The following is a 26300-nucleotide window of genomic DNA, read 5'->3' on the forward strand; positions in this document are numbered from 1 at the left end:
GTAATAAATAAAAAGTCTTTGGCACAAAAGCACACAAGACAAAACCTGATGTCAATTAAGATAAGATAAAAATCCTCTTTTTAAACAAAGTATTTCCTACTCTCGCTAAACCCTATGCTTCGGAAGTATGAAAACAAGCTGGCAAGAGCAACCTGGAGGCAGCGAGAGCCTGAGCAGACCCGTTACACTGCAGCAACCACCCAGCACTATAAAACCACCCCGGTTTACCAAAGCAGAAGGGAAAAGAAGATATTTTATAGTCTTTTCATTAATAATAAATGTCATTAAGCGTACAGAACAAGGAAGAGAGGTACGATCCTCTCTCGGTCGGGTTCTGACCGCCTGTGAAGGGGCGGCGGGCACATCTCGGGGCCCTACTGGGACCCCAGGGAGCCTGACAGCGGGCGGCGGGAGGCCGCAACCCCGGCCCAGGCGGGGACACAGCGGGGCCGGGGCCCCGGCAGAGCCCCAGGAACAACCCGCTGCGACAGTTCTGAGAGTTACAGCACAACAGCACCCCTCTATCGCGATACGGGGCCGAGCCATGAGGTAACGGGGGGAGGGCGGGGGGGATCGGGACAAGGGGACAACCGGGACGCTCAGGGGCGTGCGGCAGCCGCCCGAGCCGGCGCTGAGGGGGGCCGGGGCAGAGCCGCGGAGGTACGCCCGCTCACCGACCGCCCGGCCGCCCCCCGCCTCAGCGGGGCGGGCCCACAGGTACCGCCGCGGCCCCCGCTTACCCCGTCACGCAGCGCCGCACCACAACGCCGTTCGGCAGGAGGCGGCCGGTACGGGGGTCCCGGCCCGCCGAACCGGGACAGCTCCCGCCGCGGGGCCGCCCTGCCCGTTCCCCTCAGCGGGCCCGCTCCCAGCCGCACGCCGTGGGGGCGCTGCCGACGGCCCCCGCCCGCCTTCCACGTCGCCAGCGCGCCGCAGGGCGCAGGCGCGCCGCGCCGGCAGGGCTGAGGGCGGGCTCCGCCGCGGGGCACGCCGGGAAGTGCAGTCCGCCATGAGGCGGCCCAGCTGCCGGCCCCGCTCCACCGTGGGCAGCCTCCCGCCGGTAGAAGGGTTCTCCCGGGAAGGCTGGCGACATGGGCTGCATACCGCAGCCCCTGCGGCACGCCGTTTCAGTCAGTGAGGCGTGAGGTAACTGGAGAAGGAGGATTTACCGGCACGGGCCTGCTTAGCGCATTGCTTGTGCTTCTGGTAACCTCCATCTCTGAAGTATTTTTGTGCCGTCGGTAACTAGTTCTATAAGTACCCGACGGTTCCTTCAAAAGGGAAGCCCTTCCCGATATAATTAGTCCTGAGCATAATCCCGTTCTCACCGTTTGTGACACCAAACAGGCAGCCACACTCTCACAGGAGCCCATAACCAGGCTGGGCAAGCAAACCACACAGGTATAGAGGTGGGGTATAAGCACTTGAAAGCAAAAATCTTGGGATAGGGTTTGGCCTCATGTCCATACAGCGATTCAGGCCACCACGGCAATAGGAATGGCACACGGTCAAGAGCGGCTACAAAAGAGGTAGGATTGTATGCACAGAACAGGAGTTGAAAAACCGTCCTCATGGAAAACACAAGCATTGCTACATCTAGCTACATATCAATATATCTATTCACAGCATTTCAAAGAATTCATGTTTCAAATGCAACAGTGAAAGAGAACTACAGCACCATGATCTAAAAAAGGTTTCCAAAGCAAGAGAATCAGTGTGGTAAACATGGTCTTCTAGACCATTTCAATTAAACTACTGCGGTCGTGTTCACTGAAAGGCAAAAATAACACCAGTCTATGAAACCCAAAATATGCTTTGGTTCAGTAAGCATGTTCTATCAATCAAGAAAACTGCACAAGAAAGATAATCCCTTCTTTCATGTCTTAGGCAGTTTAATGAAACAGAATTAGTTCTCATCGAAGGCAGATTTAGTTAATCTAAATCTGAATTAAATTTCATTTCCTTTACCTGCAGCCTCTGAAAAGACTGTTCTTTCAGCAGTAATGTTCTGCATTGTACAGAAGCCAAGAAGGAATGACTCCGAGAACTGAACCTCAGCAGCATGCCCAACAGCCTGGGGCTTGATTGCTACATTTGGGTAATAACAGCATATTGCTGTCATTAGATCAACTTTGTGGATAGAATTCAATTGTGCTCTACAAACACATTTACATAAAGATCATTTTGCGCAGAATTCATTATCAGTTTAGACATCCTTAGAGGCTTGAACATGTTCTATTTAACTTGCCAGAATTGCCTTTGCTTGCAGAATCAGGCCCATTGAAATGATCAGCAACATAAAACTTTCTCAGCTTTTATTTAAAAATATTTTGCATGTAGTTGCTGTTTTTTAAAGATGTATTTCAATTTTTTAAGTCCTTGCCATCCAGCTACCTCTGCAAACCAACACACATCACATTTAGACCTTCCCATAAAGAAAAAATATTTAAATTAGATTTCAGTGATAATTTTTCAAATATTTTCACATACCAATTTCTTCATTCTTCCTCAATAGTATTTAAACAAAACCAGACAGCATTAATGCTGAAGATCCTAGGAGTAGATCTGCAGTACTTTGGCCCCTGAGGATGCCTACTCTGCAATTTTCTAAGTCTTCAGTGTACACGAAGCTGCTACTCGGTCTTGTAAATTCTGGTAGATATCTACCTGCCATCATTAGATGCCTAAGCCCTTTTGCACCTTGTTACTTGCTTTTAACACATGGAAATTTTCTTAGTTAAAATTACATTTACTTTATAAACTTCATTTTCTTACATAGGGATTTCCTTAATTTCTGTCTGCTTATTTTTCTTGAACAAGGCCTTGTGCAATTCTTTGCATCCCAGCAGATGATCTCCCTGCCCAGGCTCAGGCAGTTCTTTTGCTTTCACCCGATTTTTCACTATTCACAACACATTAGAATTACTGACCTGATGTGAACAAGCTGTAAATAATATGGTCAAGTTTGTATTCATAAACCAATATTCATTTTAATGCATAAATAAGCTTGTAATTGTATAGCGACAAAAGGGTTAAAATGTCTGAAAGATCATATAGACTGTTCTGGCAAGAAAGTTGCAAATTTCTGCAAGGGGAGCTGTCCTCCTTATCTGCAAAGCAAGTTGTCCTACCAAGGAGATAACGGGACAGCTGGATGTCCTTGAGTAAAATTACAAGGGGTATTGTAAAAACCCTGGGAAAGATTTCTACAAGTCTGCCAACTCATCACTTTTGAGACCTAAGGTGAAAAGTACACCATGAGGAAGACCTACGGCCTTCCTGCCATAGACCACTGCCCACATTCTAAAGACCCCGGCCCACCATTTTTGGAAGAATCTGCGCAAGCGTGAAAGACTGATAAGCTAATTAGCATACGAAGGGAGGGTAGGCGGGTTCAGGTAATTAATATGTATAGGCGTTAATGGAATAGTCATTGTTTCATTATATAAATATAAGTTAATCTGCCCCTCCGGGTGTGTAGGATTGGTGGAAGGATCCCCCGTACACCCGGCACCGACAAGAAAGAATATTTAGTCACTAAAATCTGGTTTTGGACCTGTGAATCAGACCTAATCTTGGAAAAGAATACAAACAGAAAAGCTGCAATACAAATCTCCTGCCAGAATTTACCATGAAGTGCCTCATTCAGGGAAGTTTTGTGATGTAGATTATTCACCTTAGCGTATAACTGCAGCTCAGACAAGTACTGAAACACCATTCCAGAAAGCACAGAGGTATAATTTTACTTGCATTATTTGCCTGGTTTGCTTTTTGCAGTCTTTTCAGTAAGCCTGGTGTTTAAATACGATGCTGGCACACAGGTAGAAGCCTAGTGCAGCCTGCAGTCTAATTTACTATACAGTTTGTCTTCCACGTTACTGTCTGAAGCATTTCCTTGTATATCTTAAATAATTCAAAATAATTATGTACACTTTATAAACTGACTGCATAAATTTACAAATTAAAGGAACCACAGTACAGCTCTCGCTCTACTTTTTGTCATGTTCACAGCTGTGAGAGGTGAATAGAAGACTCCAGAACTTGGGCCTGTTTATGAGAAGCCCAACATTTTAAAACACCAGCTAAAGCTACCTGCCCTGGGACAGGAAGCACAGCAGAAGGGACAATCTTTTCAGCAATGTAAGAACGCATACGTAGATTCAGCTACAGAGCTGCAAGAAATCTTCATTTCTATAGCTATCTGAAAGATGCCATGCATGACCTCGTTCCGGAGTGACTTTCTCTGGTGGTTTACTCCTTTCTCATTGCAAGGTGATTTCAGAGCCTTAGAAGTTCCCAGCTTTCAGATTCAAAGCATGAACTTTGACAGTAGTGTTAGCAGAGGAATTTATTGTTTGGGGTGAGGTGAGGATTTATTGGTTTAGAAAACCAACCCACGACAGCAACAATTACATCCACCTTTTCCCAGATGAAGTTCTGATGGATAGGGCAGGATTTAGCGCAACAATATGAGTGAACAGAGACAAAACCAATCATAAACTAGCATGGCCTCTCTCCTTCACTTCTGCTTTCCAATCCCTGTCTTCTCTACTACACGATCCACACAACATCCGTGAAAAGTTACAGGAGGAGTGCAAAGTTAGTATTGTTATCTTTTATTGTATGAATTATACCATGTGTGCATGCTCAGAATAATAAAACCAGGTTTTAATATCACAAAGGGTAGGTGCTTCACCAATCTAGGAGAAAGCTCTATCTGTGACACACTGATCAGATGGGGGATTATGTTCCAAGGATGATGCAAAAGCTGGTCCAACAGCCATACCAAATTCACTTCCTAATAGCCATCACATTAAGGGAGAGCAAACAGTATTAGGCAACACTTTACAAGGAGTTTTCTCTGATTCAGCTCATGACAGAGGTAACACTTGTAGCAACCAGGGCCTGATACCCAGCAGTGAACATTGCAGATGGATTCACGCCAGACCTGACAAAACCAGGTCAGGGAAGGAAACACTACACCTCACGAAAAGTGTCTGGTGGGCATTGAGCAAGTCTTTGGAATAATTAATTATCATGTAGGAGAAAACAGTCACAAGACCATGTGAAGACCATGAAGACCAGCCCTCAGTGACGGTTCAAGGACTGCATGTATAGACAGGTATGACTTTTGGGAAAATTATCTATCTTAAATAGCAGTACAGAATTTTGGTTTGAATCTTGCAAAGAGTGTTCTGCTTTGGCAGAGAGGGGAAAGCAGGAATTATCACTTCTAATCCTTACTAAGCACAGGGACATGTAAAACCCTTCACAACTGCACTGTCATGTTGGGATGCAAGTTTGTACCAGAGTGCATCATCTCAGGAGATAAGCAAAGCTGGACCTGCCAAATTCACTTTATCATGAAGTCAGCAGTTTTACGACTTCCTTCTGCCAGGTGCCAGTCAACAGGTTTTCAAATATTTTGCTACCGCTTTAAATATTTACAGCTCAGAAGCCTAAGAACCATCATATGAAGCAACTTATTTTTAAATAAAATCCCAGTTTATTATAATTCAAATTCCACAAGCATGTTAAAGAGATTGTAGTTAGGTTGTCGGGTTTTTTTAAAGACACAGCCGCACCATTTTAAACCACCACAACAGAATATAAAGCAACAGTTCTCTTGCATCATGCCCCTGCTGCTCCTCTTCAGGAAAGAAAGGCACAATGTTTTCAAAGAAAATAATTAATGGAAGTATCAAATCAAATCTTTCTGCTTTTAGTAAGCTAAGTGAATTTTGCATATAGCATAACTCCTTTAGCTCATCCACAGATTTGACATGAAAAATCTAAACTCTTCATACTTTAAACATGACGCTTACATTGCCACAATGCAATTTGTAGTTCTTTAGCAAGGTCAAGAACAGCTATAGTTTCTAAGCTGAAAGCCTGAAGTATTGCACTAGCAGTGAAACTAAGATGCTAAAATACATTCACTTTCCAAAGCTAGATTTACTCATAAGTTATTTAACCTAAACTCTAATCACACCAAATAGGTTATAGGTGAAAAGTAGTTCCAGTGAGGAAAATAAAGAACTTTAGTTTTCAAATATTTTAAATTAAGAAATGTGCTAGCTGCCATTTTAGTGGCAAAAGAGAGCCTCTCCTGCAAGTGATAAGGGTTTTTATTCAACTAAAATGTGCAAAGAAAAAAGTCCCAAAGTGAGAGAAATATCACCAGTTCATACTGGACACAAGGGAATAAAATCCTTAGGAATGAATTCCTTTAATCCGTTTTCTTTTCAGGAACTTCTGTGGATCTCTTTGCGGCAGTTCCATTTGCAACACCATTGCTTTCAAACTGCAAATAAAAGACAGCGTCATTCATGGGATGTCAAAAAAGGACTTTGCAGCCAAAACAGTTAACAACTGAAAATGACTTTTAGAAGCCAGGCCAGTGAAGATCTATGAAGAAATCTGCAGCGAGAGCCAAGGCAGTGGTGTCTCTCTAGATTTACACATAATGCTTTAGGGCAGGGCAGGGGGATGAGGGCAGAGACAACATACACAAATCTTTGCATTTTGTTAGAAGAGATAAATAGTAAATGCACTCTCTAAACACACCAAACATTTTTCGCTATTATGAGTGGCAGAGCTGGCTGAACAGTGGTTGGGTTTTTTTTAATCCTGTTTCACATATCTGGTCTGATGTACCAATTACTTGACTGCTTCCTTCTCTGAAAGGACAGCCAGTCATTAAAAAAACCCAGAAATTAACTGTTCCAGCAAAGAGGTGCAATTCCCTATCCTTCCATGACCTACCAGAAGCTGTCTTGAAGTCTTTCTTGCTGGCTTAGTACCAGCAACTTCCTTTCATAAGAAAATAGCCACAAAAACATCTGTAAAAACACTCAACTATTTACTCAGTTTTGGTGCCCACGCCAAACTACTACTGGGTGCTTTATCTGGAGTTTCCCTGATTAGCTAAATGCATTAATCTTACTTTATAACCGGCAAGTTCGTCCTCCTGATCTCTTTTCACAGCTGAAGGTGCCTGTGGGTTTCCAGCGCTGCTGCCTCGACCTTGTTTTGTGGCTGTTGTTTCTTGCACAGCTTTCTTGGGCCATACACGCTTAATGAAAGGTGCAATAACAGGATAGATATACGGCTCAAGGAATTTCTTGTAGACCCAGAGGAGAACTGGAATGACAATACAGGGAATGCACACCATGGCTTCCTTTTGTTCTGCCACAAAGCTGGCGAGAGAAACAAACCAACAAATTAGGATGACAGTGTTTGTGTTCCATGAGCTAAGAAAACAGACTTAAATAATGAATATAGATTGCAGTTGATATTCAAACATGAAAGATTCTTTAATTATATATTAACTGTTAAAGTTTCAAAAATGCTGTGTGGTCCAGTGTTTTAAGTCCTGAACAAACGAAACATTGTTGACATTTTAACAAAAGAGGAGTTTGCTATGAACTTGTCAGTCCTACAGCAGGAACTCAGAAAACCAAGTTAATAAATAAGCATTTTTACTTAAATCACACAAAAGCAGTTTAAGCAGTAAGCTGCAGATGTTAGCCCAGTTCTTACTACACTATAACAGAGGCTCCAAAAAGTTTATTTTTCTCATTCCTGTTTATTTAAGCTGAAATGGAATGGCAGGACTCCACCTAATGCCCTGCTACCACTGAAGGACAGGGCTGTGGGAGGGGGGAAGAGAATCCTAGTCAGGATTTGAGAAAAGGAGAATATGGGTGACTTCCTTCCTCCTGCGAGGGAGGAATCACTTGATCCCACACCAATCCCAGAAAATTGGCCAAATTATTAGAAAATTAGTCCTCCCTCTTTCCCAAAACCAGAAGTCTTCAAAAACGGCAGCCTGAAGACTGAGGAAAAAAATAACCTGAAAACCAAGGCACAGGGGCAGAAAGTTGCAACTGGGAGAGGAATTAGGTAGGATTAGAGCTGTGACTTTCAGTGCTGATGAGCAATAAATTAGATACACTCTGCTGCACAGTGCAACTTTGCCCTTCACATTCCTCCTTTCTGGGCTGCTGACATCTGAATTCTTATGTTAACAAGCAAAACAAAAGCTTTCCGGGATGGAGAACGAAGACACATTCGTTTGGGATCGGAGTTTCAGGGTTTGGGATTTTTTAGACTATCCTAAAGATTTTTTAGCCCCAGGCTCTGTGGAACAACTGAGTATTAATATAGTCAAATACAATTTATGATTTTCTTGTGTGATTTCGCAATGCTTCGTTGCCTGGTTAGCAAGGAGTCAGTTTTTGGAGGGAGGAAGAAAAAAAATTAGAGTAAAAGGGCAAATGGTCACGTTTTAATAGCAAGCTTATTTCTTTGTGATACAAGCTTTTGTTTATCTCTGTGAGCCACCACATGTGAGGGTCAGCAGAGAGAACACGCATGACAGCAAATTTAAGCGGGTTTGGTCTTTGTTTGCCATGTTTCACTCGCTCATTAGTCAATTATTATGGAATCAGGGGGGAAAAAAGGCTACAAACACAAAAGGGTTTGGTTTTGGCTTTTTTTCCTCTTCATAAAAGATGACCTAGTCTAAAAGGGCCGATTTATGTAATAATTCCAGTTCAGCTTCCCTGCAGGCCAGCGTTGAGGCTAGAACCTTCCCCAGCAGCCGGGCCTGCTCCCCGGGGTACGGTAAACGACACCAGCGGCGGCGCTTCCCCCTCCCGGTGACACAAAGGCCGGAGCGCAGAGATCTTCCGAATCGGTGAGGTTCCCTCAAACGCGCGCTGACACTGACATGCCCCACACCGCAGCGTAAGCCGCGATACTGCGGGCCTTGCCCCGGCCGCTCCCGGTTAACGGAGCCGCTCCGGCCACAGAGAGGGGCAGCGAACGGCGAGGCGAGGCCGCCCGGCGGCCGCCTCCAGCCGAGCAGCAGTGCCCGGGCACCGACAGAGCACGGAGGGGCCCTGGGGCCGCAGCCCGGCCCCCCCGGAGAGCACGAAGGCCGCGCCGCCCCGCACTCACCTAACTCGGCAGCGACCCAGCGCCGTTACCGGCTGCCGCAGCCTCCTCCGCCGCACCGGAAACGTCCCCCCCCCGCTTCCGGCCGGCCCGGCCGCCAATGGGAGGCGGCAGGACGTGCGTCACGTGCCTCACGTGACGCCTCGGCCGCAGGGCCCCGCGGACGAGCGGCCCGCCGCGTCTGAAACCCTCTCGGCTCACCGCTGCAGCCCACGCGGTGCCGCTACACACCTCCCCCGCCCGCCGCGCCCTGCATGGGGCGCCGGTGGTCCCGAACCCAGCCGGGCCGCTGGCACCACCGCCAGCAAGCACCTCGACAAAGCAGAATGCACACTGTAAATTTTTTATTTTTTACTTTTATTTATGTACACCTCTTGTAGCAGATTTATTCCCGAGCCATGAGCTTTTGCTTCTTCAGCTTTTTCTGGGATATCTGAAAAACAAGCAACAGAACAGCATTACATCTACGCCTTCCCAGAATGCCCTACAACCAAGCTTACAGGCATCTTTCTAACGAAGTACCAGGAATTGCTGGAAATTTTTTCGCCTGTTTGCAAAATGATCACCCTCACATGTAAGTCAGTCGCCTTATAAGTACTGCGTTGCTTGCAGGCGGTCAACTCAAATTTTATCCTAACAGTTCACACCTCTACACAAAAAGAGACCAACACAGACTGCCCTGAGGGAGGGCAGAACAAACCAGCTGGGCGATATACATCACCAAGGGCTGTTTCCCCTCACCCTCGAGTTCAAAGTTTTCTTTACAATAAATACTGAGGTTGCTCAGAAATAACTTAGTTTTTTTCATGGGTATTCCAAAGGTGTCCTAAGATAGTCATCACAGCAACCTTTCCAGTTGAAAAGTGCAGTTACTAATGAACACTCAGATTTCTTGGTGGTAACACTAAAGAGGACTAAGGATACAATGCTTGGCACCTTTTTCTTTTGAGCAACTTCCTCCTCTGGCTTGGGAACAATCTGCTCCTTCTCAGTGAGGATCATCTCGATGTGGCAGGGAGAGCTCATGTAGGGGTTGATCCTACCATGGGCTCTGTAGGTGCGTCGGCGCATTTTGGGAGCCTTGTTGACCTGGATGTGCTCAATGACCAGAGAATCCACATCAAGACCCTACAGGACAGAGGGAAATCAAACTCGTGGTTTTCAAATACAAAATAATCAAAAAAGTAAATAGCAACCCCTGGCAAATAAAGCAGCTGAGCATGGCGGGACTCAGAGGAACCACAGGCCACCCTTCCCCATTTCACAACGAACTTTCTATGATGCCAATGGCTCAGAAGGAACGATCTTTTCATGGTTATTCCAAAGGTGTCCTAAGGTTAAGTCATCACTGCCATCAAAGTCATCAAGTTAAGCACCAAGTGTATTACAAAGATACAAACTGACCCAAGAGTCCATAGATTTCACTTTGTTTGTGGGTTTGAAGAGCTCTAAACCACATTTATTCTAAACAGTTGATAACCACACACAAACTAGCTACCTGTGATAAATTATTACTCACATTTTAACTCAACCCACACACACACCAACGGTACACCTTATACAATTCACACTTCAAACACAAAGCAGGCCTTATCTGGCCTTCCACATCAGAGACATCTAGTCTGGAGTGCCAAGACATAGCATGACACCAACTCCTTACATTTAGTAACGTCTACGCAGCCTACCTTGAGCTCAGCATTGCTCTCCGCGTTTTTGAGCATGTGCAGCAAGAACTCGGCGCTTTTCTTAGGCCAGCGTCCCTGCGTCCAGCCCCACTGCTTGGCCTGCAAAAAGGGTTTGGGTTTTGTCCCTGTACAACACAACTTACCCTTTACACACCGTTAACATGCGTTACATCCCCTTTTATTAAGGCTGCATACCAAAATAATTAAATTTGATCAATAACTTGATGCTCAAGTAGATGCAATGCTTGCTGCACTGGAATTAAGGGTACTCTTTCCTCCTTACAATTTAATACTTTATCATCGATGATGAGGCTACTCTCCACACCATCTCATCATCATCTTTCTCTTAAGCAGTCAGACCATCCATCTCACATTTTCACCTCGGACCTCACCTGGGCACATCTACCGACTCCCCCATTGTAGCGACGGAAAGGAACACACTGCTTCTTCAGGGTGACATCCTTCAGGTACTTGGTGGCCTTGCGGATGTGCATGCCCTTGATGGCCTGGGCGGTCTCTCGAGTATTCTAGCAACACAGACCACAGCCAAGTTCTTCTTAACACATCTCTCCAAGTTACAACGTGAGCAAAAGCGCTCCTCTCTCTTCCTTGGATCCTATTCTTTTTGCTACAAACTCAGTTTAAAAGAAGCACTTGCAGAAAAAATAAATCTAAAGAATGAAGAATAACAGCATTTTTCTTTTTTGTTACCTACTTTTCTAACCCTCAGCATGTCTTCATTCTTTTTTTTACCCAACAGCTGTATCTTTCCAACGAGAAAAACTAAGAACTTTAAGTATTTATACTTTTTGTAGCTCTGCTTTGGTTGCTAATCCAAAAAAGCGTGAGCCTGAAGGATAAATTCCTTCTAAATGTCACATATGGCACCTCAGAGGAAGCAATGAGAAAACAAGCTGTAAAAGCAAAGTACACACAATCTATCTCTGCACGAGAATTATATAGGGGAGAGAAAAGGCTCAGAAAGAAAAATCAGAGAAGAACAGCACAATGAATGCAAAAGCCAGAGAGTAATTATAATCCTACCCAATTGTTAAAAGAGAACTAACCAAAATAAGTGAAATCTCTTTCCACCTGCGTTATATACCACCTAGCAGAAAGGCATCTGCTTAGCTTTGGTTTTGTGCTTCCCTCAACGTGTCCTGAATTCAAGCTACACCTTTCCCAGAGAAACCCGTGCCCTCACACCACACACTACCCACCTCCCTCGTCATGCTGAAAGGCAGCACAATCAGACAAAACCGATGTTCCTTCCAACCAACCAAAAAGGCAGAGTTCGACAAATTAGAAAAATCTCTCATCTGGCCCTATTCCTCCTACTAAATTCACTGCAACTATTTTCACACTGTATATCATATTATCTATATTGGACAGAAAGCTCTTTACAACACATCATCTTGGTTTTGATCCTGGGGATGAAAACAATCATTACAAGCAGCTAAAGCAAACGTGGGCCATAATCCATGTAATGACACAGAAGAGTAAAAGACAAATCCTGACAAAAAACCCCAAACAAAAAAAAAAGTATCAAATCAATTTGCATTTCCTACAATGCACACACAGCGTACCTTGAAATGCACACGTAGGTTGGATCCCCGTGACTTGCATGCTGCAGAGAAAGAAGACCAACTTTCTGAATTAAAACCTCAAATGCTTTAGAAACATCTTAGGCGAAGGCTCAAGAAAAACAACTCACATTTCGTGGGATTCTCCGGATCTAGCGAGTAGCGCACCATTCTGGGAGCTCAGCTGCTAAAAAACAATTAAGAAAAACACCGATATGAAGCTTCTAACACAGAACCTGCATCGTTCCCCTTACCGCCGACAGCCAGCTGAAAGGACTGCTCAGAAATTACTCTTTCTTTTCACAATTTGATCCAAAGGTGTCCTAAGAAAGTCATCACCGCAGCCAGGGCCTCTCCCCGGGGCCGGCCTCCACCTCACCGTCGCCAGCCACCCCGAACTCCGCCATCGCCATCCCGCCCTCCCCCCGCGCCATCCCCGCAAATACCGAGAGCGTCCGGCGAGGCGGACCGAGCCCTCGCCCCCTCAGTGCCTCCCCGTGCGGGATGGGGCAGGATGGGGCCGGATGGGGCCGGCTGCCCGCCTGCCATGGCTGCTCACCTCAGGGCGCCGGCGGGGAAGAGGAAGAGCAGCGCATGCCGGGAGCCGCAAGAGCCCCGCGAGAGCCGCCCGCTCTCGCGAGAGCGCCGGCGGGATCTGGCCCAGGCAGCGTCCCGGAAGCGCGGGCTGGGGGGCGGCCAGAGGGAGCGTAGGGCCGACGAGGGGCCGGTGAGGGCGGCACAGCCCGAGTGCGGGCATGAGACGGGCAGGGAAAACGTGCCTGCGGGCCGGCCGCGGCCTCCTGCCAGCGTGCGGAGCGTGAGGGCAGGCGGGTGCCGCTGCGGGGCTTCCCGCAGCCCCGGGCCTACTTCCGCAAAATGGCGGCGGGCCCCCTGCTGCGGGGGAAGGGCCTTCTCCCCTCAGGGAAGCCCGCCCCGCGGGGGGCCGCGGCCTTGTTAGCCCCCCAGGCAAAGCCGGGGGCAGACAGCGCTGAGGCGGGTTGAGCCCAGGCCAAGGAGCAGGGCCCCGGGCCGCAGCTAGGTGGCAGCTCGGGATGAGGGGAAGGGAGCACGTCGCTTCAGAGAGCTGACCGGGATACACCGCAGGGATCCATCCTTACACACTGCAACTGGTGTTTATTGCGCCTTTATTAAAAAAAAAAATAGAGGCTTGTGAAGATAATGATACTTCTTGCCCCATTTTAGACGGCATCCGCAACTAGAACTGTCTGGGATATTTGATAAAGGAGCAGTTCAATAAAAACAAAACGTTTCTTGGAAGTGGCACCCAGCTTCTGCAAAAGGCTTGTCGAGCAAAGTTTGATAGAGTGAAAAAGGAGAGAAACACCTCCCCGAGCGGCCAGCAGCCAGGTGTCCAGGCACCTCCCTGGCACGGGCGACTCCGGGTTCAGCTCTGCGTTTAGGTACAAGCACAGCAAGAACTTGCTGCCCATGCAAACGCTCCAACCAGGAGGCTATTTTTGGATCACTTCTTTAGCACTAAAAACCCCCAAAGCTTTTCATCTAGATAGAAGGAGGAAAATATTTTAACTATCACAGATATTACATGGCTGGCTGGAAGCTGTAGAGTTCTAATTGTTACTGCAGCTTTGCATCTACTGCCTCAAAGTGTGCCTTTGATTTCGTTTTCAAGGGGAAGCTTTCTGCAAAGTCTCAAGTAACTTTTATGTACCAATCTCAAAGCCTGGAAACCTGCTGGGATGCAGGCAAATAATATTAATCTTTTTGTATAACAAGTTCCCATAAAAAAATGAGTCGGGAGCCCATGCTCACAAGAACACACTACCTTTTGGGTGTGGATGCTTCCTTTGAGATATTTGAGATTTGTTTTCACCAATTAGGGCTTCCATCCTCATCCAAGGGATTAGAAGCCACTCAGCACCTCAGTACACAACCCTCTCAGAGCAGTGGTAATGTGAGGGAGGATCAGCACCCACGCATGACAGCCTAAGTCAAGCATTCAAGCGTTACTAGAGAAAAACAGACAAGAAATAAGTGTTCCCTCTGGGGTCTCATGACTTCGAGGAAACAGTAAATATGTAAAAAGCGAACTCAGCGATGACTTCCCAACACTTAGTGTTTCAGTTCTCCTTGCGATGGAACAAGAACAGTAATATTTTACAAGAGCACTAAGTCTGCAGGTGCAATAAATTAAAACTAGCAAAACAGCTGACCTTGAAGACTTGTGTAGCCTTCCCCACACACTGTGGGAATCTCCTCTCACAGGGCATATGAATGCAACTCTCCTCCTTTGTTGTTTCTGCCCTGTCCTCCGTACCTACTTCCATGTACTGCCAGTGGAGGACACTGGCCTTTCCATGGGAAGCACCTTCACAGGCAGCTGCTTCTTAGCGGCAGAGCACAGAAGCAGCATGACATTCAGAGAAAGCTGGAAGAGAGGTGTGAAACATCAGTAGTTGACACATGGTGGGAATTATCACGTGGTCATTGTGTTCCTCAACGGAATCCAAAACAAACGGGCACGTTGGAACTGTTCGCGATCAGCTGCTGAGGGCTTGCAGTGGTGGAAGTGTAGAGGTAGGAGCTTCTGCAGATGGTGTCAGGAAATAAGATGCATATTTTCATCTTTGTTGGGAGGTTAGCAACTGCTCTCAGAGGCAGCCTAGCATATATCTGGTGCTGAAACTGGGGCTGAGGCAGCTGAGCATGTGCCCTTCTTGAGATTTACCCAGATTATTCCCCCGGTACACCAGCTGCCTTGGATATCTAACTTGCATGAGCTGACTCTAAAAGAGCTTTTGGATCCCAAGGAGAAAATTTAGGCATCAAAGTCCAAACTCATGTTCCTGAAAACTCCTGCATAGGAGGCAGCTGCCTCCGAATCCTATTGGAATCTCAACTCTATAGGACTTTACCTTAAACTCCCCTGTTGCCATCCCTCTTAGGTCCCCTGTCCATACCACCCAGACTTGGTGACTGTGCTGTGCATGCCCTGGAAGACCTCACTCTCTCAGCAGGCACTGAACACAAAGATCCAGCTGTGTTCAGACCTGAACTGTTCCTCTGGTTTGTGCTCTGGAAGTTCCTGCTGGTAGCATCCTCCTGCGAAGGGCTCATCACAAGGGCAGCAAACGTGTCTGCCATCTCCTGAGGTACAAACTTGCAGAAAGTGATAGCACCCATCTCAACCCACACAGCACACTCCCAGCACGTGAGAGACCCACTTTCAATTTTCTTCTTGTGAGAGGTTTCAAAGCCACATCCTAACCACGAGGCCAGAGGCTATTCTGTGGCAAAGGTGCTCCCACCCTTCCTGCTGCAGGGTTTCTGCCAAGCAGCCTGCAATGTGTTGGCCTCACACCTCTCCCCTGGATGTCCTCCTGGGGCTGGAAGGGAGCTGCACTTGTTCACCTGCCCTGGAAGAGCCCAGCAGGCAGCAGGGAGCATTCGGATACAGGAATGTTGTATCAAGTAAGTCCTTGTGTGGCTTTAGCTGTGAATAAACAAGCGGCCTTATCACTGCTACTGGAATTGCTAAGTCAAACATCATCCCAGGTGGCAATCAGTAAACACCCTCCATAGCCACCATCCCTCAGGGATGAGGCATGATCCACTGGCCAGGGCTATGTTTTCACAGCAGATCTGGAATCAAAGAGATCTCGCTTCCCGCCTTAGGACCCACTGCTCACCTTCTAGCAGCTCTGGAGTTCAGCCACTGCCAGAGCAGATGTGACCGAAGCAACCCCGTGCCTGTCCTCAGCCACCTGGTTCAGAGGCCAGGCCACTACTTTTAGCCCCTGCCCCATCATAGCTCAAGCGTCTGGCTGTTGGCTCTGGCACACACCTGCCTCCGCTGCCTCGCTGGGTGGTAGGAATCTCTAATGGAAGGGCAGGTGGAGCAACAGGAGGGTCTGGGCTAAAATCCCCGTGACAGATCCATTGGGGCTGATTGGCCAAGCTTAACTCTGGCTCACTAAAACACACCATGTATCTGCTGTGCTGTAGGAGGGGGGCTGACTTCTTTGCAAAGGAATGGAAGCCAAGCCCTGAAACTTCTTTGTAGGTTTCTTGGCATGCCTTACAGACCCAGTTTTTGGAGTCCAAGGGTTATGTGGGTATATTAACTGTCATTCACAAAATTATATACAAATGGGTTGCTTGTCCTAATGGTTCCTAAAGCAGAAAATCTTGAAGACAAAGACATTTTAAACTGATAACAGCTTGAATGCTGGAAACACTGAAACTTTCCAGCCTTCAGACAGCTGCCTGCACCTTCTCTCCCTGAAATCCTCTCTCCTGACCAGCCTACAGATTCTTGCACTCCTCTTCCCAGATGTGTGAGTACTCCAGAGGCACAGCTCTCTCCCATTGCTTGCATTTTCCTCCCACGGGCAGCAAATCAGTGGCATTCAGATACATGGTAGGTGAATTCTCCAGCTAAGCCACTCTCCACAACTGTGTCCTAAAATCTACCAACCCAGGCGGCAAGTCCCAGGAGCAAGATCGGTGAGCTTGGAAAAGGAGGAGATGAATTTCCAGAAGATGGACTGGCCGCCGTCAGCAGGACAAGACACTATAGGAGTTACTATATAGGAGTATCAGTAATTTTGTCCTGGTCACTTGAAGAGCTCAGTTATGTTAAATATTCCTCCCTGTGATTTTTAAGAAGAGATGTTTCCATAGGGAGCCAGAAATTCCTCACTTAAGCAGATATAAGAAAGTTACTTTCTATATATGTATATTTTTATGTGAATATAAATCATCATAAGTGTGTCATCTAAAACGTGAACAACTGGAATGCTTTTGATTCCCTGTGAGGCCTCCTAAAACACAGGCAATTCTTTACAAGGAGAGGTTACCTATACAGTTCACTTCTGTTGTGCGTATACTGTATGCAGCCCAGGGGTGAGGAAACAGCTGAGGGAGCTCAGCATTGTGACAGCTGAGTATCTGTCATTACCGTCACCACTGCTGAAGTGTGACGCAGCAGGCACAGCACCTTCCCCCCGCTGCTGGTAACCAGTCAGCCAGGAGCATGATCAAAACACAAAAACACAGCAGTTGGTGATATTGCCTTAATAAGCAAAATGTTCGGCATGTTGTCCTAGAGCTACGGGTTCATCCACTCCCTGCACGCCCAGCGAGGAGGGAATCACCAGCAAAACAAATCTCCCATGTGATTAAATAACCTCATACCTGAAGTTTGTGTTTATTCAGTGTATTTTGTGGCAGCAAACCATTTATGCAGGTTGTGCAGGTCTATGACTGCTCGTTCATGGCTTTAATTGCCAGAAACGGACAGCCAATTGTCTTGATTAGTTAAGGCAGTAAATAAAGACATCATGTAAGTGCCTGACTGTAAACACTATTTGGGATAAATTAAATCCTGGGCTTATGTTTGCTCTAACCTCTCTAGCTCATAATCGAGACTGCTTTAAGTGTGCTTTTGGTTAATGAAACCAAAATATAACCCTGGAATCAGGGATATTGCCCACAGTTTGCATCCACAATTTGGGCACAAATTAAAATATGGCGAGTTCTGTTTCAACATAAGAGAAAACCTTTTTTTTACTGTGAGGATGGTTGAACCCTGGAGCAGGTTATCTTGAGGCAATATCCTGGGCAACCAGCCCACACTGATGGTGCTTTGAGCTGCAGGGCAGTTGCTCTAGATCTCCACTGGCCCTTTCCAACCTCAGCTGTTCTTGATCTGTGAATCCTGTCAACATTTCTAAAGCTGAATGTGCCCTGTACTATGAAACACAGCCTCAAACTCCATCCATTTGTTTTATTGCATCTTCTAACCAAAATGGATCACAAGAGCCTTCTCCTCTCTTCTGTTACTATCTGTTCTTTTCTGCAGCTGCCCTGGCCAAGAGCTCCTCTGGATCTGGTTGTTATCTGGGCTGATAAACCAAAGTCAGACCTGTTCTTCTCTTCCAGGGGCTTCTGCACTTCCAGCTCCCTGGTGGCAGGCACAGCACAGAGGGACCCGGGGCAGGAGCTGTACTCGCAGGCAGGACCTGTCTTTGTCACCCCTGCAGCCCTCCCTGTGCTGAGCCAAGGGAGTGATCTGCACAGGGCCTGGGAAACAAGCCTGGATGATGCCTATTAACACAACCTGTGGAAAAGTTTCAGCCAGCAGACAGTGTTCTCATGCCACGTCAAGAACCTACAGCCCTGAACATCCGTTCTCTTCCACACGTAATGTCTGTAGCAACACTTAACAGCGTTTTCATTTATCATCCCGGTGCGTGGTTTCTGTGTTCGTCCCTTCCTGTTGTTATTGTGAGAGATTTTCCCCACATTTCTGCTCTCTCCCTCTCTGGTGATTGCAGCATCTTCCTCTCACAAGACGCAGACTTCCATGCTAGGATCCCAAATGTCACCTCTGAGGTCATCCCTCCCTCTTGGCTCCCTCCCTCCTTCTTCCAATCCTCCAGCTACCTCCCCCTTTACTATTGCAACAACTCTGATACAAGCCTCCTCTTTCAAAGCTTTCCCTATCTGTCTGTGCCTACTAATCCTCTCTAGCTGAGCCACCCTCCCCCTCTCCAACCTCTCCTCTCTGCTCCACATGTTTTTTGCAGCATGCATGGCCCAGTCACATGCTGGTGCTCTTGAAGGTCATATGATGGGTAGGGACCACCGAGCAGGGCTGTGGCAGGCATCTGCTGAACGTGGGGCCGTGCTAGGTAGCACACCTCCAGCTCTCACCCTGTACCAGGGCCATCAGCCACCCCATGGCTCAGGTGCTGGACCTGCAGCGTGCGGGGATGTGACACCAACTGCACAGGCATGGGATGGGAGGCAGAGGCCACTGAGTAGCATTGGAAATGACAAGGAAGGTACGTTAGGCACGGGGAGGTGGTTAGCGGGATGGGTCCTGCACCCATGCCCCAGACAGGCAGGGCTGCTGCTGCCGCTGCCCCCCTGGCCTGCTTACCCAGCAGGTCTCTGCTCACAGCTCCTGTGTTGTGCTCTGCTTGGAACATATCACCCTTGCTCTATGACGTGTATCATAGAATCATAGAATAGAATCACAGAACGGTTTGGGTGGGAAGGGACCTTCAAAGTCCCTCTAGTCCAACCCCCTGCCATGGGCAGGGACACCTTCAGCTGGATAAGGTAGCTCAGAGCCCCATCCAGTGCACTGGGCACCTCTCTGGGCCACCTGTGCCAGTGTCTCACCATCCTCAGCGTAAAACATTTCTTCCCTCCATCTAGTCTGAATCTCCCCTCTTTGAGTCTCAAACCATCCCCCTTGTCCTGTCGCGACAGGCCCTGCTAAAAACTCTGTCCCCATCTTTCTCCTAAGCCCCCTCTAAGTGCTGGAAGGCTGCAGTAAGGTCTCCCCGGAGCCTTCTCCTCTGCGGGCTGGACAACCCCAGCTCTCCCAGCCTGTCCTCCCAGCAGGGGTGCCCCAGCCTCTGACCATCCCCGTGGCCTCCTCTGGCCCCGCTCCAGCAGGTCCATGTCCTCCCTGTGCTGAGGACCCCAGAGCTGGATGCAGCACTGCAGGGGGGTCTCACCAGAGTGGGGCAGAGGGGCAGAGCCCCCTCCCTCACCCGATGGTCATGCTGCCGGGGATGCAGCTCAGGATATAACTGGCCTGTACAGAAAAATCCTCTTGTTTTTCCTATGCCCTGACCTTAGTCTGTCTGCCTGTCTGTCCTTGGACTGGGAGTTCCTGGGATGAGTATCAGCAATGTCTGTACATCACAGTCAGTAACATGAGTACAAAGTACTAAGAAATGCCCCAAGCTTTTCTTAATTAATTACAGAGCCACTGACTCTTCCTTATATGAACCGCACACTCAACAAACACAATAAATGGGAGAAGTTGGGCAATTAGGAATAAATGGCCAGAAGGCAAAGCAGAGCCCGGTGGGGGACCAGCATCTTCAGGGATATCTCATTCTTTCCCATCATCATGTTGCACACGTTGCAAACGGATGCGATGGATGCCCTTTTCATTGAGACACAGAGGAATGAGGCTGGATTCAGGGATGGGATAACGTGATGGGTTCTCAAAGTTAAATGTGCAAACTGGTGAAAAAATAAATGAATAATATTGCTGGTATAAGCGAAGCCAACACCTGAGGAAAACAGGCTCCTTGTACATGTATCTCTAAGGATGGCTTGAGGCTTTCCCCTGTCTCAGGCAGATCCCAGTGCTGCGCCCTGCTCAGATTTGAGAAGGCAAAAATTTCAAAGGAGAGGGTAAATGAAAACAGGGTGCTGGAGAACAAACAATACCAACCTTGATGGTATAAGCACCATCTCATGCTGCTTATTTCTGTGCCCTGAACTGTTCATTATACTTTTTCTGAAAAACAGAAGATAGCACCTAAAAGTTTATGTTTGTGGTTGACGGTACCATTCCCCTTCAATGCCAATAACAGTAAAACACAGACAAACCAGCCAGACCAGCAATCAGCACAGCAGAGGCAGCACATGCAGGAGCTGTCTGACCCAAAAACAGCCTTGGAAGAAAGAATTATCTGAGATTTGCAACCATAAAGCTTGGGTGCAAATTAGCAATAATGGTGAGAACTAACATTTTATGTTTTTATGTGGCTTTGCCAAAGTAACTAACAAATTAATTGGTTTTGATAAATAACTCCTTTCCTGTAGGCCACTGGGAAGTTAAGTGGCACACTCAGAGGTTCCTTGTTTCAGTGTCCATCCAGATTTACAGGATCAGTTTTGAAAGCCTGAGTGGCACTGAGATCAATTTAAAGTGGATTTAGGAGTGCTGAAAAATGAATCACTAGATGGCTGGTGTGGGGTTTAGTCTAGGAAGCTTTTGGCAAAGGGGGAGATGTCAGCTTGTTGTTTATATATATAACTATTCTGCCAAAATGCCAACTTGTAAGATCTTTCAGCTGCTAATTACCAGAAATAAGCCCAAAGACAGAGCTGTGCCCCAGTCTGACAGACACATCTGAGAAGGCAGGAGAGCTGCTGCCTGCTCTGCCAGGTCTTGCGATCTCCTCTGGAGATGCAGTCCAGCAGAGCGTAGAGTACATCTCACTGATGGTCCTACCACATCCACTCCAGACTTGGGCCAAATATTCCTGCAGATCCAAAGAAAAAACATGTGGATAAGGATATGCGCTCTAAAGCAATCCCTAAACCAGACAACTGCCCCCAAACTCCTCTTGGGACTCTCTAGCAGCTCCAGACTCCACTTACAAAAAAAAGGCAGGGGTGCAGTCTTAGTAATTTATTATTTTGTTTAATCTTTTCCCTTTGCTGGATGCAGGAGAGTTACAGCAGAAGCACCACTGAGGGCTCACCCTCCACCATCTGAAGGGTCAAGTGATCACAAACTTCTGAGACATCTCTCCAATCCCCCGCCAAAACAAGACCTCAGAAAGGAGCAGAAGCAAACATCCCCCTGGCCACCCACGACACCTCTGCACTGCCAGCGGGCTTGGCTCCAAGTCCATGTTCAAGTCCAAACATGCTCGGCATTCATATGGATTGGATGGAAACGCGTAGGCTTTGGGTAAAAGCGTAAGAAGAGAGAAAATATACGTCATTCTCCAGCACAGCCCTGAAGACATCCTTGTCTGCAGAGTGGATGAAGCAGGCCCACTGCCCACCACTGGCTTTTCTGTCCCAACACAAAGCAGCCAAGTGGTCTGGATCCATCTCACGTACTACAGGACACGCTGGGAATGACAAGCCGCTGAATTACCCTTGTCCATTTGGACACAGGGAATAGGCGTCAGGACTGACTGAGCTCTCGCTGGCTTTCAGCCTGTGCTCCCACACAGCTCTGCTGGGGCTGGAGATGGAGTGAGATCACCTGAGGGTCTCTGCAAGAACAACACCCTCAATCAGAGCAACCCAGGGGACTAACGCAAGGCATGGGCAGGGGTGAAAGGAGATACAAATCCTCCTGAAAATCACTTCATGTTGCTCAGGCATGTCTGGGAAAATGGCACAACAAAGAGGGGCCAAGAAGAAGTTTGTCCTTGGTGAAGGGTGGTCTAGCGGCAGGACCGGGGACCTGCTATGGGGAGGGGGCAGCTGGCAGGGATCAAAGCCTTCTGGAAACCTCACTGTGGATGGTGATGCCTGGAGGCAGGTACAAACTGTAACGTTCCTGTCTGTGTGACAACGTTCACAAGAATTAGCATTTCACAGGAATGCAGGGATTTATTCAAGGCCCACCGTATCCACAAGTGCTACAGACCAAACATTGCACCAACAGAGCATGTCCTTGGTAAGAACCCAGGAACAGATGCCAGCGGATTTAATGTGGGACAGGAGGCCCATTGCAGATTTGCAGACTGCTGGCAGGGTCAGCTGTAAATATTCCCTCACAATCAAAGGCATTCATCTAAGGATTACATGCTGGGGGCTTTGTGGTAAAGTAAATTTGCAACTAACAGGACCATTAATAGTCAGACAGTTTAGTTGGCTCCCTGGCTGCCATTTATTTCCCCCCCCCCCCCCCCAGTCATTTTTACTACATCTAAATACCATGGGGATGGGAGACTTGAATGATATGGCCTAAGAAATCAGCTTAGAAGTAGGAGAAGGGGTTACCTCCAACAAAGAGAGCTCAACGGGGATCGAACAGGGATATCAATGGTGGGTAATGCCACTGAAGCATGTGAGCTGATTTCATAACCTGATGGAGATTAGCCTCTCTGGAAGCAAGCAGGATATGTCAAGGGATATGAAGTATCGGTCCTATAAAGCATGTTCATAGAGGGGCTGTATTTGAAAGGCTGAGGAGGGGAGGAGAGACTTTGCGGGGTAAGGAACGGCTATGAAACAAAGAACCACAGCCTGTTCTCACTCCAGTTTGATGCTTACAGAATGAAAGTATCCCGAGCAGAAGCTATGCCACATGAGTAACATCTACCCCCTCTGCAGGAAGCGCCAAGTATAAAATAACTGGTGGTGTGATGGGATGATGACAAACCAAGAGGTTCTGGGCTGAGCAGGCACTCGGTGATGCAAGGATTAACTCAGGATGCTGTTTTATGGCAGAGCTGCCTCTCCAGGACCACAGACCCTTTGGATGCAGCCAGCTCCGCATGCCCACCCGTCGTGGGGCCCCCCCCAGGCCCTCGCCCCAGCTCAGTGCACCCTGAGGTTGCTGCCGTCCAAGCAGCCCTTCCCTCCCTCAGTTTGGTCTTCAGCCCCGTCTCTACCCCTCCTCCCTCATCATCTCAGAAACAAATTAGGCAAAAGGAGCCAAGAGGGAAACTAACACCAATCCCATTAAATTCTACTGCCTGGGCTGTGTTTTATAATTGAAAAGAAAAACTGTTTTATAACTAAAAAAAAAAAAGGGGGGGGGGGGCAGGGGAGAGAGAGAGAGTGAACAATCCCTTTCTCGCCCCTCCTCCTATCCTGCAAATCCTACTCCCTCTTTCATTGGAGAAAAAGACTTAAAATAGAGGAAAAACAGGCAGGAAGAATGGAGGGTGTGTAAAACACTCTCAGGTTTCTAAACGTGAAATTAAAAATTTGCAGAGCAGCAATAATCACTCCCCGACACTGAATATCTCACCTAAAGCAATAAAATCAAACTTGGGCTTGGGCAAACGAGCAATCCCTAAAAGCAACATCTTTGACTCTTGTTCTGTTGCTTTCAGCAACAAGCACCCCACGAACCCAAGAGCCACAATTTTTCCCCATCAGGAGGGGTCACTTGAACCAAGTGCTCCACTGCCTCCTTCCTAGTGATGCGAATGCAATGGCATGCAACCTCAGCTGTGGGCGTACGGTGCAAATCTCTCCTGCAGCTGCTCGCCAAGGCAGTGGTACCCTGTCCCGGGCAGCAAAATACACTCTGCTGCTCTTCCCACAGCAGGTCATCCCTGGCAGAACGAGGGATGCAATGTCAGCAGCGCTGTTCATGCAAAAGGCTGTTTATTTTCCTCGTGAACTCCATGGATGCTCACACCAGAATTTACCTCTGCAGGTCTTTAAAGAGGTTGTGTGATGCTGAAAGATTTTCCCTTTTCCGTTAATGCTCAGTTCTTTCACGATTCATACTTCTCACTGCGCTTCCTGCAAGGAAAGGAGGTGTTAGCACACTCATTTTAAAGACAAGGAAATAGGAGCATTAAAGACAATTATTTTGCAGAAGGCTCCCGACTTCAGTCTCCGTGAGCAGGATGGTGACAGCCTGTTTCTGTCGGAGATGTCAAGCTCCTGCAGAACACATTGGCCATAACCAAGGTCTGAGATGTTCTGCTCATACGGAAGCAGCACTGAAAGTGTCACTGCCAGATGCATGGACATGGAAACCTCTCAAATTAAATGCTGCCAGTGAAGAAACCTGCCTGATCCTTCCCCGAGATCATCAGTAGACTCCAGACCTTTAAATATTTTGGCATATTAATTTACATATGATACCGATTTTAGCTTTTTGCTACTGAGAAGGAAGCTTAACTCCTCTCATGTCCTTTCTACCTCCACATCTCCTGGCTCTGCTCAGACTCACCACATTTGGTGCTGAAGCAGGAATCAACCCCGGCCTCAGCCACCCAGCAGCCACTTGCAAAGAGTTTGTGGCTACAGCTGAGCAGGCTATTTTTCTGTTTCCTGTAAAAATGATCTCAAAAACATTCCTGTTCTGCTTTTGGACTGAACTGAGATCTTTAGGAAATCACAGTGGGAATGGAGCTGGGGAGAGAGTAACAGAGCCAGAAAAATGCCTCCAAGAACAGCCACTGTCTCCCCGGGCATTGCCCTGCTCACACCAGCTGCTGGGATAAAGCCTCCAACATCCCTCCAAGTGCTATAAATATTGAGCTTCCCGCTCTTTTAAGATGGATTATTACCCGTTTCACCCTGGGTTATTATTTATTACTTATTGCAATATCCAGAAATTCCATCTGGGAGCCATGAAATCTTTCCCAGTGAAAAACTAATCAAAACTAGGAATTTCTCCTTAAAATTATTGGGCTTAACGAACTGTTATTTTCCAAGCAGATTTGGGTGGGAGCCTTCTTCCCTCCAGGCCATTAGGGTTACAGAGAGGTCAGTGCAGAGCTGCACTCTCCACATTGATACAATGCCCATCACAACAGTTCCTGAGCATCTCCCCAAACGTTCATCACCTTTTGGCCAAAGCAGGCAGGAATTATTTTGATGTGCCGCTTCTTTGCTGTTGCTAAGCTATTCTCAGTGCTACTGTCATTCTTGGAAGCCAGAGACGAAGAGCAGGACCCCCTCCCAGAGCCTGGCTTTGCACAGACAAAAGGAGGACACAACAGCTGAATGCAAAGGCAGGGGAGGAAGAAAGAGAAGATGTTGCAGTGGCTGGTGGTCTGGCTGGGTTTTGTTTGCACCAGGAATTTTTGAAAATGATGAAGCGTTTGATAATAAGGCTTAGCTGATTTGTTTCCTGCAGGACTAAATCTGATCATGGGCCAGCAGCTGAGAAATCTCTGTCCTTTCTTTTTTAGGCTGCTGCTGTCAGGATGCTGCTCCTCAAGAGGGACCACATGGCTGTGGAAGAGGCCTTGTCCTCAGGACACTCCACTCAAACCCAGGCTCACTGGAGAGCAGCAGCTAGCGTCATCTCCAGCCTCCTGAAACAGGAGGTGCTTGGCTAACTCCAAGAATACGCAGTCGGAAATGAAGAGATTCTGGGAATGAACCCCAAGAGGAGGAAAGCAGCAGTCCCAGACACAACCTACTGCACACACAAGAGCTATGAGAAAAGCTTTTAGGATAGGATAGGATGGAATAGGATAGGATGGGATACGATGGGATATTTCAGTTGGAAGGGACCTACAATGACCATCTAGCCCACCTGCCAACCCACACGGAGCTGGGAGGCGGCTGGGTTGAGCAAGGCTCGGATGGGTGCAGGGAATGAACTCAGAGCTCTGGGAAAGCGCTGCTGGAAAGTCAGATCAATTCTCTCCATCAGTATCCACCAGCGAGGGCCAAAGCAATTCCTGTACCTGCTTTCCCATTCTTTCCCTTGCTGCTGACTGGGTTTAGGCCTTCATCTTTTCCTCATCTCTGCCTGTTGTTCCCCTGCACCTTTTCCCTGCCTTCTCCCTGGCTGTTTTTGTACGCCACAGACCCTGGTGCATCCTCCTGG

General features: G+C 47.6%; 3 protein-coding genes and 3 non-coding genes across 9 annotated transcripts in view; all 6 read right to left on the minus strand.

Moving 5' to 3' along the window:
* DYM (dymeclin) overlaps positions 1-934 on the minus strand; it is a 220029-nt gene extending 219095 nt beyond the window's left edge. For all 3 annotated transcript variants that reach the window (XM_040579681.1, XM_040579683.1, XM_040579680.1), the window contains exon 1: positions 741-934. The gene's annotated coding sequence lies outside the window, so the exon portion shown is untranslated. The remainder of the gene's footprint in view (positions 1-740) is intronic.
* Positions 935-5483: 4549 nt separating this feature from the next.
* On the minus strand, positions 5484-9049 carry LOC121081210 (UPF0729 protein C18orf32 homolog). The gene is made up of 3 exons (XM_040580060.1): positions 8965-9049; positions 6947-7199; positions 5484-6304 (listed from the first exon to the last, which is right to left on the minus strand). The coding sequence occupies exons 2-3, from the start codon at positions 7172-7174 to the stop codon at positions 6230-6232; spliced, it is 303 nt and encodes a 100-aa protein (XP_040435994.1). The 5' UTR covers positions 7175-7199; positions 8965-9049; the 3' UTR covers positions 5484-6229.
* A 239-nt stretch (positions 9050-9288) lies between these two features.
* LOC121081209 (60S ribosomal protein L17) lies at positions 9289-12884 on the minus strand. 2 transcript variants are annotated; one of them, XM_040580058.1, is made up of 7 exons: positions 12789-12884; positions 12361-12413; positions 12233-12273; positions 11039-11173; positions 10647-10745; positions 9898-10089; positions 9289-9394 (listed from the first exon to the last, which is right to left on the minus strand). In XM_040580058.1, exons 2-7 carry the CDS (start codon positions 12398-12400, stop codon positions 9347-9349), a joined length of 555 nt encoding a protein of 184 aa, XP_040435992.1. In that variant the 5' UTR covers positions 12401-12413; positions 12789-12884; the 3' UTR covers positions 9289-9346. The 2 variants fall into 2 exon arrangements, with proteins under 2 accessions (XP_040435992.1, XP_040435993.1); XM_040580059.1 differs by lacking the exon at positions 12789-12884 and adding an exon at positions 12676-12748.
* LOC121081750 lies at positions 9740-9808 on the minus strand. Its single transcript, XR_005825795.1, has one exon. It is a non-coding gene; the product is annotated as a small nucleolar RNA SNORD58 (small nucleolar RNA).
* On the minus strand, positions 10248-10315 carry LOC121081752. The gene has a single exon (XR_005825797.1). It is a non-coding gene; the product is annotated as a small nucleolar RNA SNORD58 (small nucleolar RNA).
* On the minus strand, positions 12505-12573 carry LOC121081751. The gene has a single exon (XR_005825796.1). It is a non-coding gene; the product is annotated as a small nucleolar RNA SNORD58 (small nucleolar RNA).
* Positions 12885-26300: the final 13416 nt, after the last annotated feature.

This window comes from Falco naumanni, chromosome Z (genome assembly GCF_017639655.2).
Source record: "Falco naumanni isolate bFalNau1 chromosome Z, bFalNau1.pat, whole genome shotgun sequence".
NCBI classification, from domain to species: domain Eukaryota; kingdom Metazoa; phylum Chordata; class Aves; order Falconiformes; family Falconidae; genus Falco; species Falco naumanni.